The sequence below is a fragment of the Hoplias malabaricus genome, chromosome 2 (assembly GCF_029633855.1).
Source record: "Hoplias malabaricus isolate fHopMal1 chromosome 2, fHopMal1.hap1, whole genome shotgun sequence".
Classification (NCBI taxonomy): domain Eukaryota; kingdom Metazoa; phylum Chordata; class Actinopteri; order Characiformes; family Erythrinidae; genus Hoplias; species Hoplias malabaricus.
Genome location: NC_089801.1, coordinates 67,362,300 through 67,378,273, shown reverse-complemented (window position 1 = coordinate 67,378,273; position 15,974 = coordinate 67,362,300). Strand labels below are relative to the sequence as shown.

Genomic DNA, 15,974 nt, shown 5'->3' with positions numbered 1-15,974 from the left:
CTCCGGGTGACTGTCTGTGAGGAGTGTGGTGTGTTCTCCCTGTGTCCGCGTGGGTTTCCTCCGGGTGACTGTCTGCGAGGATTGTGGTGTTTTCTCCCTGTGTCTGCATGGGTTTCCTCCCACAGTCCAAAAACACACGTTGGTAGGTGGGTTGGCGACTCAAAAGTGTCTGTAGTTGTGAATGTGTGAATGAGTGTGTTGCCCTGTGAAGGACTGGCACCCCCTCCAGGGTGTGTTCCTGCCTTGTGCCCAATGATTCCAGGTAGGCTCTGGACCCAACGTGACCCTGAACTGGAAAAGCACTTACAGATAATGAATGAATGAATGAATAAAATTTATTGCACTAGTTTGTTGCACAATGCCAGAATGTTAAACTATTAAACAGAAATTGTTGTGTGAAATTATCTGCATTTAATTTAATTACTACAAAAGTTAAAAACCTGGGTAAACATCCTCTAAGTGTTGTGATTCCATTTTCCCCCTGTGGTTGTAGACTTGCTTGTGTGGGTTGTGTGTATAAATATTTAAATATATGGCCAAATTCAAACTGCTTACTAAAAGTTTTAGACATGCAGTTAATTTTATGCTAATATCTAAAATTCCATTTACTTGTTTCTTTACCGTTGTGTAATGGCTTTGAGGACAATTTTAAAAATGATTTTTCACCAAAAATCACTTTAAAACTTGACTACACTGCCAGATCGTCTGGCCTTACTCTGCTGCTCGTCCCGCTGCTCTTGCTGTACCTCCGCTTGTCTGTTAAAAATCCATTGCTTAGCAATGTGGGTGGAGCACAGGAGGTGGACGTGTGTAAATGATCCTGTGAGAAGCTCATTTTGAGGAAGTCTTCCGCCACCAGGTTGTCATCACAGCGGTGACGTTCTGTAGCCATGTTGACTGAATTCTGTTGGAGCGCCAAGCGGTTGTTGAAGGGTGGGCAGCTGGGGTGAGGGTGAGTCTGTAATGAGCGGACAGGCATTGCAGGCGTAGCCAAGCATTCATTAAAATCTGGTGGTGGGGTGCAGGCTCGATCTGGTGTGGAAGGTTCTGGAGAAGCAGCAGCCATTGTTGAGAGTGTTCTGGATCTTTGTTTCTTTTTGGCACGGTAATCTTTGACGTACCTCTTGCACTGCTTCCACGCCAAGTGATACAGCTCCAGAATACTCAGAAAGAGTGACACTGCCGCCACTGCCAACATGAACACGATGAAGACGTTCTTCTCCGTTGGCCGGGAGATGTAGCAGTTTACTGGATGCGGGCATGGTGGGCCCTTGCACAGGTACAAGGCTTGGAGGAAGATTCCGTAGATCATGTACTGCACCACAATGAAGACTACCTCCATCAGGCTGCGGATAAGGATGCTGAGAATGTAGGTCTGCAGCAGAGCCCCCCTCAACTGCACTTTCCCTCCTCCAAGCTCATCTTTCCTATGATCCTCATCTTCCTCAGGGTACTTCTCCCCAACTGTGCCTAGGAGTGGGCAACATTACAAAATTATATCACAATAGTTTTACATTTTCATAATTCACGATACACATGATCAAACGGGTTAAAATCAGATACAATATCCATGGTACAAAGTCAAGTTGAAGAGGATTCATCTCTTTGAATTGAATTGGGCATTGTTGGACTGTGATCAGAATGGTAAGTAAATGTCAAGTCAGAACTTGACTAAGCGAGTGTTGTGGTGGTAAAAAAATATTCTACATAAACATATATATATATAAACTTCTCTCTTTATAAAAAAAAACTTCTGTGACACAGTTTGCTCCTAGGAACTAGAGGGAACCACCTTTGAATGCTGCCCTTGTTTTTTTGGAGCAACAGGTAATGTTGCATGTTGTTCTTCCATTTCCAGATTGTAAATTAAATACTTTTTATACTTTGGTGAGAAGCCTGTAAGATCCTTAAAGATATTAAAGAACAGTATAATTTACAAGGCCCCTCATTCTTTATGTATCTGTGGCCCAGATCTGCATTGTGAGCATAAAGTTTGGCTTGGGACTTTAACTTATAGGTCCAGCATGAAGAGTACAAATCCCAATAAACAGCTATGCTCAGCTTCTGGCATTAATAGCTCTCTTGGGAGCTCTTGGAAAATGTTCTGTTGGTTCTAACTATCTTAATCTGGAAGATTGGGAATCCTTTATGAGTTGTGCCAAGGGAGATTATTATTTTATCTTCAAATTTTTACATAAATTCTACCAGGAGGTATTATTTGCATTTGACCAAATCTTCAGAATGAAATCTGTGCACATTAGGGGAGTTGGGATCCTTTCAGTTTGCCATTGACCTTACAGCCCTGATAGCTTATAATATTCCATGCTCAGCATCTATATATTTGTTAATGACTTTTCTTGTTAAACCACTATGAAGGTGAGAGGATATATTATTGCGGAAAATATCACTGTGGTGGAATCCTGTTGTTTGTGCTCTTCGTTATTTCATTGGAGCTCCTGTTGTACACAGTGCTCAGCTGAACTAATGATGCTTGATAGATGATACTGTAGGGGCTTTTAGCCTTTTCCACTTTACGGCCCACCTCTTTATATTTAGAAAGCATTATGGCCCACACGGAAATAAATGAGAACTTTTTTTTGTAAAATGATTTTCGTCTTTTATTTCTCAAGTAATGACACTGAATACTTGAGAACAGGGGCTTGAACCACCACTTAAAAGACATGTTGTTCATTTATGTTTAATCACAGAAACAAAAATGTGTAAAGATAATTAATAAGTAGAAAAGTGATGAAACGGATGACTTTTAACACTAGAAGGGCTGAGCACCGGTCATATGATTACTGTGATGTCCTACTTTTACCCTGTTTCTACTTATGAGTGCCAAGCTCCTGTACTTAAGAACTGAAGGGAAGGGGTGTATTCTGAAAGAAAAAAAAAACAAAAATATAATCCAAAAAATGGCAGCAATTCGTAAGCTTGGTGGCTGCAGAAATAGTTGTATCTTCACTTAGTAATGTCACTGCAGTATTAACTTTCTAATAGAGACCTTGGCCAAAGTTGAGTTATCATACAGCTTAAGTTAAGGTTAAGTTCTTCGGCTTCTCTAGATTCTCCCATCGAAGCTACTGGCCTTGTTTTGCCTGTGGTGCTGCTGTGGCGCCCCTTGCCTCCTCTTCCTGCTCATAAATAAAACTAGTCATCATTTGCCTTCTCTCTGCTGATGTAACCTTACTAAATGCTTTCCACCTGCTCTTCAACATTGTACTTGACCAATCACATCCCTTAGCTCTAATGAGCACCTGGCTACCTGCATGGCCAATTTCTGATTCCACTTCCTCCCTGCTTTTGTGACTAGTGCTTCTGCTTTTACCACTGCATTCTTCAATGCTGACAAAATCATCTCGTGACTCACCTTTGCACTCAACTAAACTTGAGTAGCATTCCAATATCCCTCTCCCATACCATGCCACGCTAATTAAACACTGCGACACCCCTAGCCACTTCCTTATAGCCTTGTTCATAACCCTTTCCATCCTCTCAACGTCTGTGATTAAAATATTATAAACTGTCAATGGCCACCTAATATGAGGCAGTAAGCTGCCGACACCACAATTTCAACTTCACTGGCAAACATGATCAATGCTATTAACAGCCTTCACCAGTTCAGATTTTAGTCCCACAACTTGCTCTGTATCATTTAGCGCTGCAGTATATCATCTACCTTAACTCTTCACTGGTCTCTCCAGTACCGTAGGAATCATTTCGCCTTCCATCAAAAAATTTTCCTGTACAAATTTTTCCTTGACTATTGACATACTTCCTGATTGCTTGGTTTACCTTTTAGCCTAGCCAAACTTAGATTATCATTTAACTTCTCCAGCAACTGCCGTGTGCAAATCACATTAGTCGTTAGCATCGTCATGTCATCCATGTAAGCCCTAATTGGGGGGAACCGAGTACTTTCTTTGCTGTCTGAATCTGAGGCCAGATCATGCTGCCATGTTCCAAACATTCTGCAAAACCAGAAACCCCTGCCTTTTTAACTGATGTATCAATTAATTTATTTGCTTTCAAATAAGCAGCAAGTCTACATGCTGTTACACTAAAGAAAATCTTACCCTCCGTATTAAGAAAACTTATGAACCAAAGACCATGCCCTAGAACAATTCCTCACTCTGTTAAGTTTCCTGTGTAGAAAAACTATCCTGCCGTCTCGCTGTCACCTCCCTTTCTTCCATGATTGTTTTCTCCTGCTGATTGACCATTTCCATTTCCACAGCAAAGCCTCCCAGAACTCCAAACCATTTTTCTCAGATTTCAGCGTCCCCTGATTCAGTCTCAGTTTTGTGTGTGGTCTGTGTGTGCAAAAAATGTAGACGGCTGCTACATTAAAGGAACACTAAGTAGGATTTGTTTTTGTTGCTACTGTGCACCCCCTAATGTAATTCTTTTTTACAGCACTATGCTGCAATTTATGGGGAGGGGAGCTTGTTTCTTACCATCTTCCAAAAGTTACAGAGTGCAGTTTCTGCAATACTGAGTAGCAACAGGCTCTGTTCATTCTAATACAGGTCAGTGGAGAATCACAATGATTTTGAAGCTGTAATTTTAAGGTACAAATATTACATAGTGTTCCTTTATGTTCTGGTGAAGTTCATGCTGTACTCAGAGAAGATCATTTGTCGTTCATCATCACAAACTTTATCATGATAACAATAATAATATCACTTGCCCACCTCCAATTTCACTTCTACTTCCTCCTCCTCCTCCTCCTCCATCCCCCCCACCTCCCTGGTCCTCTTGTTCCTTCTGCCTCCTCTTCTCTTCCATGCGGACAGTGTGCATGGCGTGGCCCATGTAAATGAGTGAAGGTGTGGAGACGAAGACGATCTGCAGCACCCAATAGCGGATGTGTGCGATGGGGAAGGCTCGGTCGTAGCAGACGTTCTCGCAACCAGGCTGCTCCGTATCGCAGGTAAAATCCTCCTGCTCGTCGCCCCACGAAGACTCTGCTGCTGTGCCCAGCACCAAGATACGGAAGATGAACAGGATGGTGAGCCATACCTTTCCCACTGAGGTGGAGTGCTCTTGGACCTCTTCCAGAAAGTTCCCAAGCAAGCTCCAGTCAGCCATAAACACTCACTGAAGGGATGCAAAAAAGACATGATTTCACATAAAAAATATTGCTCCAGCTTAGGTGTGTCTAGTTGGTAGCCCTGTCACATGATGTAAACGAGCTGGGTAAAAGTTTGTAGGTAGCTTGAAGACTTTTTTGTTTTAAACATCTGCTAAAGAAACATAATTGGATGGTTCAACACTCTTGCAGGATAACACTAACTTATTATTTATACTATCTAACATGTAATAGAGGGCAGCATGGTGGCGCAGCAGGTAGTGTCGCAGTTACACAGCTCCAGGGACCTGGAGGTTGTGGTTTCAACCTGGAGGTTGTGGTGACTGTCTGTGAGGAGGTGTGTTCTCCCTGTGTTCACATAGGTTTCCTCCGGATGAATCCGGTTTCCTCCCACAGTCCAAAAACACACGTTGGTAGGTGGATTGGTGACTCAAAAGTGTCCGTAGGTGTGAGTGAATGTGTGTGTGTGTGTGAGCTGCCCTGTGAAGGACTGGCGCCCCCTCCAGGGTGTGTTCCCGCCTTGCGCCCAATGATTCCGAGTAGGCTCTGGACCCACTGTGACCCTGAACTGGATAAGGGTTACAGATAATGAATGAATGAACATGTAATAGAACCTGCACTGCACTAAGCAAGAGAGATATGTAGGTCTCGGTCCAGACTTTAGATGCCTGAGACACTTTGATTTGACAAATCATTTGAGGCATGTCTTTGAAATCCCATTGTTTAAAAATATCAAAGTGTGATGCAAGGTGGAAAGTACAGGGATTCCTATAGTTGGCTAATTTCTCTGATTCAACTTGTTAGTTTAGATAGTTCATTGCCAGGTACAGAGGGGGGACAATGACATGCCTGCTAATATACTGTATAACACCAATGGATGACCTAAACAGAATGATGTCGGAGATCAATTATCATATAATCTGGCAAAGAATGCACACAAATATAAATTACATCACTGTATCCCACAGAACAGGTCAAGATTGAATTGCCTTCACTTTATATAAAATGAAATACAGTAGCCCCCATATTTAGACTTCATCTTTCATGAACTTTGACAATTAATTTTGTTACTACTTCCAAAATAACATGTTATTTGTGTCATAAAATTTAATTTGTTTAAGATTGTGTATACAGCACAACTTTAAACTGATGGTAGAAGAATTCCAATCAGTCTGTAGCAAAACTACTTTAAAGCCCTCAAAGGCTGGGACAGATTTTCTCACAGCATAACAGACTTTTGACTAACACAGATAAGTGTGGCACAAGTGTCTACATACATTTTGGGGCCCAGTGTATATGCTTCTATTCCCACTGTTATTCCACAGTGTGTAGAGCCAAAAAATAAAAAGTGGGGTCATGGATGTTAAATCAACCACAGAAGCCTATCAATAGACAGTGGAAGACTTTGGGCACGTTCAGTCTGTGGATGTGCTACATTCCCATGCCCTTTTTCCTGAAGGATACATGTGGCTATTTTTAGCACATATAATACATAAGCTGTGTATTTTGTTTGTAAAGCTAGACTATGTCCATTCCAGTGTTTGTGGGAATGAATGATAAATGTGCAGAAGCGGGCATTAATAGCTGTGTGAGTGTCTCTGTTTGTAATGTACCATCTATAACCTTTTCCCATACACTCTAGTGTTCTGAACTATGGGAAATGGACTGTCTTTTGGAAAGTTTTTAAGGAAGTCTAAGCTAAAAATAAATATGGAAGTCATTCCATCATACTGCTTATCTCTCTTTGGCTCTGGTTTTGGGGGTAACTGTTAGACCCTTCAGAACTGAGGTGGGTTAAAATAGTGTGCTAAAAATAACTGTAGTAAAACAGTAGTAGCATTAGCTGCAGTGTAAATGGAGTTACTTTGTAGCAACTTGCTTCAGTAGGTAATTAAAGGAGCAAACTAAATGGGACTACCAAACAATTTTTATGAATATGAATTTTTAAAAAATATATTCTGGAAAGTGCAACTGAAATAATAAACAGAACCAAAAAGCTTTGTAGTCTGTGAATAAACTGTTCATTCTTCAGATCTCTCTGTGACCTTTCCGCTCCAATTTAAACTGTGCAGCAATGATATTCTGGTACCGGCAGAGCTTTCAATTCCACCTTAAATGGTGCACAAATTTCTATGTGAACCCAGCAGAATGATCCATTTCACCTTAAATGGTACGCATTTTCCGTTGCCTGCAAGTTTTCATTCCACCTTAAGCGGTGATTATAATGTGGCACAGGTAAAATTGTTCATTTAAATAAATGCTGCACTGTTTAAGATTGAATGTAAAATTCTCATACATGGAGCAGATGAGGTTTAAGAAAAGAAAAATAATGGCAAATTAAGTAGTTCACAGTCTGTAAAAAAATAAAATAAAATGAAGACAAAGAAGTTTACTCTTGAGAGACCTAGTTACAAAATGATGAAATCATGACTGGGAATGCAGCATATGTGTGAGTGTGTGTCGCTCTTGGAAAGGACTGGCGCCCCCTCCAGGGTGTTTTCCTGCCTTGCACCCAATGATTCCAGCAGAGGCGATTGCTCTAAGACTGCAAGGGAAGCTCAGCTTCCACTAAAATGTCAAAAAATAAGTGATCAAATATATACTGTTGTGTGTACATGTCATTGAATAAATATGCAATACAACGTGCTCAACTTTTGTTCAGAATCAGCTTCTTATCGCTGGTAAAGACGCGGCATTCCCGCAGCTTCACGGTCCTTTAAACAGCGTCCACAGTGTTCAATAGCGAAGCAGCGAAGTGCAGCGAAACGAGACGAGTCATTGGATAAATGCTGGCCTTAGTCCCGCCCATTGGACGCTCAGTGTCTCTGGGGGTCTATGGGGCAATGGGCCGGCCTCGGCTGGCCCGGACGCTCAGCTTCTGCATGGTGATTGGATGATCTGTCTGAGGCTGAATCCCTTTTTGATTGACAACGAAATGAGCGAATCAGCGATACTTTAGTGTAAAGATCCATGGGAGCATTACATTTTCATTCTGTTTTGAGTTGAACCAGACTTTCTTAATCCTCTTAGCGGCATTTTCTTTGTTAAAAACGGCTAGTGACAAATTGAGCTTCTATTTCTGGTGGGTTTTTTTGTAGCTGCTTGTGTTTGGAGACTGACTTCTATCACAGATTCTGAGCCCCTCCGCCGTCACAAAGCACTCACAGGCGGACACACTTCATATGGGCCAAGCCCGTTTAAGCAGTCTAGCTCTGATGGCCATTGAGAGAACACTAGTCAAGTCCCTGGAAAAGACGCCTTGTTGGTACGACAGGGTCACAGATCATTTTCTTGAAAAGGAATGGAGGGTAGAATTTACGTATATATAAATCGACACATTTTATGATGTAGGCGGAAATTGAGCTTCCCCTCCTTGAAAGACCAGCATCCGCCACTGGATTCCAGGTAGGCCGCGACCCTGAACTGGATAAATGTTACAGATAATGAATGAAAAATGAATGAATGACTGGGAATAATAGCTTGCTATGGAGCTACTATCTTCATTCATTCATTGTCTGAAAGCACTTATCCAGTTCAGTGTCAAGGTGAGTCTAGAGCCTACCCGGAATCACTGGGCGCAATGCGGGAACACACCCTGGAGGGGGCGCCAGTCCATTACAGAGTGACACTCACTCACATCCACCTGTGGACACCTTTGAGTTGCCAATCCTCTGTCGTTACCACAACGTGTTAATCTTGTATCTAGTCTAACTATAATACTTTAAAGAATAAGTTCTAATAAAAGTTTCTAGTTCTTAAAAAAATACTTGAAAGACGAAGACGACCTCTTGGAAGATCAGCAGGTTCTTTATTTGGAGAGCAATCACAGAAGGCCTCCTGCAGAATCACTCACAATGACATACTGAAAACCACACTTTACATACACTTTTTGGGGTGAGATCATCTCGTCCCTCCTATTTTTTTAATTAGGTTGCATTCCATAGAACCCCAATTAAATGGTATCTCCTTAAGGATGCAGTATATCATAGGAGCCCAACTAAAAAGGTATCCTTATCTTCTAAGGATGTCGTATATCATACCGTACCAGACAATCTCATGCTACATCATTCTCCTTTTTTTCTACAGAGTTCAGGCCTGAGTTATAAACTCAAGTATCCCTTTGACCATTCTAATATTTATTGCCATAAAACTTATTTGTTTAAAATAATTCTCATGTCTTTATATCATTTGTTTATTACAGTCACATGTTTTCTATATTATTTGTTTATTGCAGTCACATATCTGTAGATTTTTGCCTCTGGGGAAATGTCCCATGCCTGATCTATGAATAAGTGAATTCTCCATCACCTCCTAACAACGTGTGTTTTTGGACCGCGGGAGGAAACCCACTGCATTGCAATGCTAGATCAACAATGTCATTTTCATAAATTATACCAGGGCTAGTGCTTATACTTACTTATCATGTCAGCAATAATGCTAAGGCTAGCCTGAATTCATTCTTTCTCTCTCTCTCTTTCTCTCTCTCTCTATTTCTCTCTCTCTTTCTCTCTCTCTCTCTCTCTCTCTCTCTCTCTCTCTCTCTCTCTATATATATATATATATATATATATATATATATATATATATAAACAGAAGGTTTAGATCTGCACTCTCAAGGGAGCCCTCTCAGGGGAGCTGATGGGAAGAATTTGCAAAGACTGCTCTCAGAAACTCACTGGCATCAACATGGGTGCATAGATTTCCATGTGAGGGGCAGTCTCTAAGTGGGAGGTAATGAAAGAAATGTAGAAATAAGGAGACAGGACTGTTTACTGCTCTCTTCTTGATGCTCTTGTAACTGCTCTTCTGTTTACTTAAACACTGAACAACGTGTGGACGACACAGACTAACAATCCAGCTTCTAAATCTACCCATAGAAAAGACTTATTCTCATTTTGAAATTTCACCATTTAGTGCATTAGATTTAATATGAACACTTTTCTACATAACTGTTCTGCATGGATCTGTTGTAAGACCTACAGTTTCATGTCAAAGCAACCACCTTCACAGCCAACGAGCCCCACTACAGTTTGCCAGTGTCATAGTAAGCACAGAACTATGTATTTCTGAAAGTTGTAATAAAGGTTTTCCCTAAATATGCCATTTTGCTAGATGGGAAAACAAATCGTAGCTGTCCAAACAACAACAACTCTGATGATTTTTGGTGAGAACCATGTTTACTGAGGAAAGCCACTGTCCTTTATGTTATATAAAATATTTCATGATGAACGAACCTTTGCCTTTTCATGTAAAGTTGCCATTTTAGAAATTCATATTAAATTTTTTACAGAGAGGATATGAAGAGCAATGAATGAACAACAGCAACAAAGATGAGAACCCTCCAGCAGACAGGCTGAACCCTGTAGCACGGAAGCCGACTCTGGAGACATCATCTGTGGGGTAAGAGTCACCGTTCTGCTCCACTCCCATGGAGGAAGCAATTTTAAACAATATAATTTCCCTCTTACACGACACTTAAAAGGAAACTGGCAGGGATCGAGACGCCAAGGCCAGAAAGGGCAATGCTTAGCACTTACAAACAAGAATCCACACAAATGTCAGACCTCTGTTTAAAAACAGCTGTTAACAACAAGGCTGAGTCATTCATGTTGTGAACAATGGAGTACGACTCAAGCTATTCATGTCATTTAATGCTTCTTTTACTGCCTAACATTAGTCTAACTGATGGTGGAATTCCTGCCAAATTCCCACCAACTGTATACTTCCTGGAGTGGACAGCAAGCTAGTACCTAAAATAAATCTGCATATCATTAAATATTGCTATTCTTTAATGTAGACCCCATATAAACCAATATTCATTTTTTCGAAAGAAGTGGCTAAAGTGTAAACAGTATGAGAAAGCGGTTTCCTACATGAACCAAGACCAAGAGAAACCAGGATGAAATATGTTGCCCTTAGTCAGCTCTCTTTTGTTGATGTCCTTGGAACCAGAACAGCATACCTATGAGTTTTATCCTTTTGGTGGACTTTATGGGAGGAAGGGAACCAACCCTATGCCCGTCTCCTTGTGTTTACCTTTTGGTAAGAGAACAATGCTCTTTTTTTGCAGTAGGAGAGTCTACAGATAAAGATGGGGGCTGTGAAACCCTACGCTACAGAGAACTGAATGGGGCTTGGCCAACACTGTTGGAGAAAGCAGCCCTTTCCGTTCTGTGTTTGTGTTTGGGTTTGTCATGCTGCAGTAATAATCGACACAGTCAAGGGGAACACTCAGGTTTCAGGGGCATGAGACCATGTGGGATTGGAAGGGTCTGATTTACATAAGAAATGAAGTATAGAACTTTAAATTGATCTTGTTTCCCATGTGTCTTGTTTTATATTTTACAGGCTTTTTTCCCCTTCACTTTTAAGTTTCTCAGTAATCACAATGTAAACTGAGTTACTTTTATGTTAAGTGTAATTTTCCTTTACACCTGATTATGAATAATCTAATTGGTCTTGAGCAGATCAGCTGTTAGTGTTTATTATTATTATTATTATTATTATTATTATTATTATTATTAATGCCGCTTAGGTTACCAATATAGAACTCAGAACTTAAATTAAAACATTTAAGGGAAGTCTGTGGAAATCTGGCCCAACCAAAGACAGTTTAATTACTCACAGTAGGAACACATGTACACAGTGTTTCCTTCATGACTGAATTTAAAACAGACTTTTGCTTTGGCTTTCTAGAAACCGCTCAACTGCTCTCACTTGTTCCAGAAAATTATGGGCTGGGTCTGAGCTGGCATGCATGGAGCGCGCTTGGTACTCTAATTATTTAGCAACTATCCAAACCCTGTACGTAGTAATGTGCTGAGCAGCAGAATACAGGTTATCATTAGGTTTCTTAGACACAAATACTCCTTAACTCTATAAACCATCTTTGCCATGAAGAACCTGGAAATGCAAATAGTGCTGAAGGTATTTACTTAGGAAATGGACCTGTATAAGTTACAGTTTCAGAACCAGCCATGAATTGGACTTTTATCTTCATAGACGTTCAACATATATAAAAGTGAATATAAAAATATATATTAAAAAAACTAATGATATATATATATATATATATTTTAAAAAATATAAAAAATATATTTTTATTTTTTTTTTTTGCTCAGGGTACTGGGAACTGCAATCATCTAATTACAGAGCCACAGCATTATACATAAAGGGAGCCGATAGTATCCTCAATCCTCAAAAATCTATTTATTTGGAGAGTTATGGGGGAAAATATTTTATTATAATAATTTTTTCTAGTAAAAAGAAATATAGAAAAGGCAACTATGGAAATAATTGTTTCTACTCAAATTCTAATATAAAACAATATACCTTTCTAAACAGTAAATGTTCCAAAGTTGTTCACAGTTGTCGTACAGCTCTGTGGAAACCTGTCACAGGTGTTAATATGGGTCCACTTGTGCTATCACAGACCTGTATCCTGGAAGCCCTTTTGATCTTGAAATCAAAAGATGGGGACCAGGTGATACGGCATACGAACCACTTTTTCTCGACATTGCTAACCAATGCTCTTTGAACTTAGCAACTGCCGCCTCTGGATTGTTGATGGTTGTTTTTTTGAAATTATGCCTTAGGACCCTTCTGGGTGCCAGGCGTTCTCATTCTTAAAGGCAAGACTACCCCGTTTCGTTTGAGTTTCTCACTTAAGGAGATCCTCCTAGTCCAGGAGTTTGTGGTAGCACAAGCAGAACAGTGGAACCCACCAGTGAAAAAACCTTTGATTAATGTAGCGTACGATTTCTCCACAGAAGCTGTTTCGATTAATTTATTTTAAGAGTGTAACTGATCTCAGTTCAGTGGCTAAAAGAAACCCCTGGCAAATATCCAGTTAATACAGCTGTTTCATATTCAATTTTAGTGACTTCTCCAATGATGATCCCAGAACTGTTTTACATTTCATACCAGAGCAGTTTGAAGTAAGGGTTTGTTTGTGCCCCATATCAGTGTTGGGGGGCAATTGTGTGCATGAAACATCCCAGTTTTCCCACACCGGCCTTCACTTTACCAGAGAGCTTTTACTTGCTCCACTACCCTCGTAAATATTTACATGGCCCTGTCCTAGTGTCCCAGCCCTGAGCCCCTTTTACAGTAAAACAACTGTACAAGGAGAAGAGCTGGGGTCTGATGAAGCTTGCGAGAAGAAATGTATTTGTGTGGGGTGCCATGTGCTGAGTTTCGGTACGGCTTGTTTCAAATAGTAGGAGGGCATTTGTTTATTAATTACAGTAAAAAGTGCACAAGGCTAAGCTACTGAGCTTAAAATGTGTTAAGGGATTTGCCTCACACAACACTAGGTCAGGCACATTTTTGTGTTTGTGTGTGTGTGTGTGTGTGTTGCGTGTACTGATCACCCTCTTGGGAACCATTATAATATAATGAGCATCTATTTCCAGATATTCGCCTGTTCATTCAATGGCAATTGAATACAAAAACAATCTTAACCACAAGGTTGGGAAGGTAGATTACAGCTCACCGGAAGCTCACATGAACTTTTTCATGCTCCTGCAAATCCTGATTATGTTCTAAAACATTAATATTCTTCACCCTTAAACCTTTTTATTATTCTTGCTCAGTTAAAATGTAAAGGGTTGAAAGAGTGACACTGTAATAAGGTTCATGTTTATTTAAAGTCAATATCTACTGTTTGTCCTGGTTTATTTAGTTTATTTTATGTTGCACTTTGTTTGCACTTTATCTTAATGCTTTTGCAGTTGTTTATGCTTTTAGACCTAATGCAGAGCTCAGAGTCACCAACGCAATAGCAGTAACTAAGACAAACATTGACAGGTTTATATTAGATTTATAATGTATCAAGCTCTGGCTTTCTTTGTAGATGTTCTGTAATGTTTGCTTCTACTTCATTTAAGTCACATGTCAATAATATTACAGCCTGTGTAACCTATGTAGGGCATGCGCTACTTCCAAATTATACATTTAAGATAATATGTAATAATTACAGATATGACAAATATCAGTGTTTTAATGGAACTGCTCAAGCAGCTGATTAGCTTGATTTGTAGGAAGTGATTTTTTTGCTTTCCCACATCAGGCATCCTTTATAAAAATTATGTTTCATTCAGTCATTCATCATTTGTAACCACAGGCATCCTTATCAGGCCACTGCGGGTCCAAAGCCTACATAGAATCCATCAGCACAAGGCAGGAACACACCCTGGACAGGGCACCAGTGCATTACAGGGCAGAAATGAAGTAATAATAATTAAAAATCCATATGTATACAAGCAAAAACAAACACAGTAATACTAAAACAGGACATAAATTGATGAGTTGATGTTTTTGAGTTTAGAACACATTTTATATATTGCTTTTGATCATCTAGCATGCATCATGTTAGTCAAAGTATTTACTATTAGTAAAAATTAATAATAAAGCAAAGAATAATGACTCTCTGTTGCGTAAATAATAATGTTTTTCTGCATTGCTTAAAGACAATAAAAACATTTTAGTAATTTTAGTGAAAAAAATAAACGTTTGCCCCTGAGCTGCACAATGTGTATTATACTACTACTACATCACAGCTCACTTAATTTTAAATTATAAATATGTTTATATAATTTTAGACTCAGTCTAAAGTTGCTGATGTAATAAGCACCTTTTTGAAATAGTGCTGTACACTATAGTGAAAGCTTAAAGTACAAAGTATAATGAAATACATGAATGTTAAGGGTTGATGAATATGTATATAGTGTTAAAAAACATTAACTTTAAAGATCAAGCCATGCTTGATGGTTCATTTTTGAAAGAAATCTACTCTACCTGTGTGATCGGCTTGTCTCTCTTTTTTTTGTTTGGCCGATGGATCCTTCTTAAATATCAGACAGCTGGCTTGATGTCTCTATCAGGTGACTCTCGTAGCCCTCTATGAATGCGTGGTTTCTGTCTCAGTGAAGAAACTGCTCCAGGCTGCCTCACGTTTTGGACTCAAGCTTACGTCTCTGACAGTAGGCTGGTAATGAACTTCAAAGACCCCCTGAGCTTGAGCTGGTACCTCAGTAATGACTCTATTAGCTTCAGTATAAAGTGGGGGAATAGCCTGAGATTAGTACCTGGGGCACAAATCACCTGATAAAAGGCAGACAGAATAAAGTAGATGGACTCTCTTTTTGTTCCCTCTGTTATTGAGTTTGATCGTTTGATGTCTCTCAGGAGTGGGGCCCAGGGAATTAGCGCGACTTTGGCTCTTGAGGCAGTGAGATTGACACTTCTGATGGACGTGGGTGAAGGCAGTATGTCCTTCTTCACGATCGTTCTCTGCTGATACACCGGTAGACTGCTTAGGTCTTAGTGTTAATGTGGGTGGATAGTCCACTCTTTTGCTTTCTTCTTCTCTCTTTGTTGGCAGAGGGATAAATGTCTTGTAATCCTCAGATTGATGGACAAGGCAGGCTTTCAGTTCCTCACTGAGGCTGAAGATGGATGTCTCACTTGTTTCCTTGGAGGGATGAAACCTCTCTCTCTCTCTCTCTCTCTCCCTCTCTCCCTCTCTCTGAAAGTTGGACTCCTTCAACCTGAGCAAAGAGGAAAAGACAAATGTTCCTGATGTACCTGATGGCAGTTTTTTTTTAATTTAAAAGCCAGAAAGATATCTTTTCCACTTTGTCTTTGATTTCCCTGCTCCAGGTCCTCCTGTTGAGTCAGTGATCGTATTCACTTCTTCTCTCTTCAGTTTGGAAGCTTTCTTCTTTCTCCGCTCTATGTGCTATTTAAGTAATGTGTCCTCAGCTGATGAGTGGGGACACAGACTCATCTGGAGGAGGACTTCCAGCATAGCATGTCTCTCCAGCCAGTGATAAACAGAAGCAGCTGCTAACAGCTCGAGGATCGGACCACACTTGAA

At 40.1% G+C, this 15,974-nt stretch overlaps 1 protein-coding gene across 1 annotated transcript; it reads right to left on the bottom strand.

Moving 5' to 3' along the window:
• Positions 1 to 688: 688 nt before the first annotated feature.
• Positions 689 to 15,062, bottom strand: gja5b (gap junction protein, alpha 5b). Its single transcript, XM_066658989.1, has 3 exons — positions 14,894 to 15,062; positions 4,749 to 5,103; positions 689 to 1,470 (listed from the first exon to the last, which is right to left on the bottom strand). Exons 2-3 carry the CDS (start codon positions 5,092 to 5,094, stop codon positions 689 to 691), a joined length of 1,128 nt encoding a protein of 375 aa, XP_066515086.1. The 5' UTR covers positions 5,095 to 5,103; positions 14,894 to 15,062.
• Between the last annotated feature and the right edge of the window lie 912 nt (positions 15,063 to 15,974).

Bases quoted from the DNA above. Each gene is read 5' to 3' on its own strand.
- gja5b (XM_066658989.1), bottom strand. From the start codon at position 5,094: ATGGCTGACTGGAGCTTGCTTGGGAACTTTCTGGAAGAGGTCCAAGAG. The intron at 1,471-4,748 runs GTGGGGGGGATG...GCCCACTCCTAG, and splicing joins GGAACAAGAGGACCAGGGAG to GCACAGTTGGGGAGAAGTAC.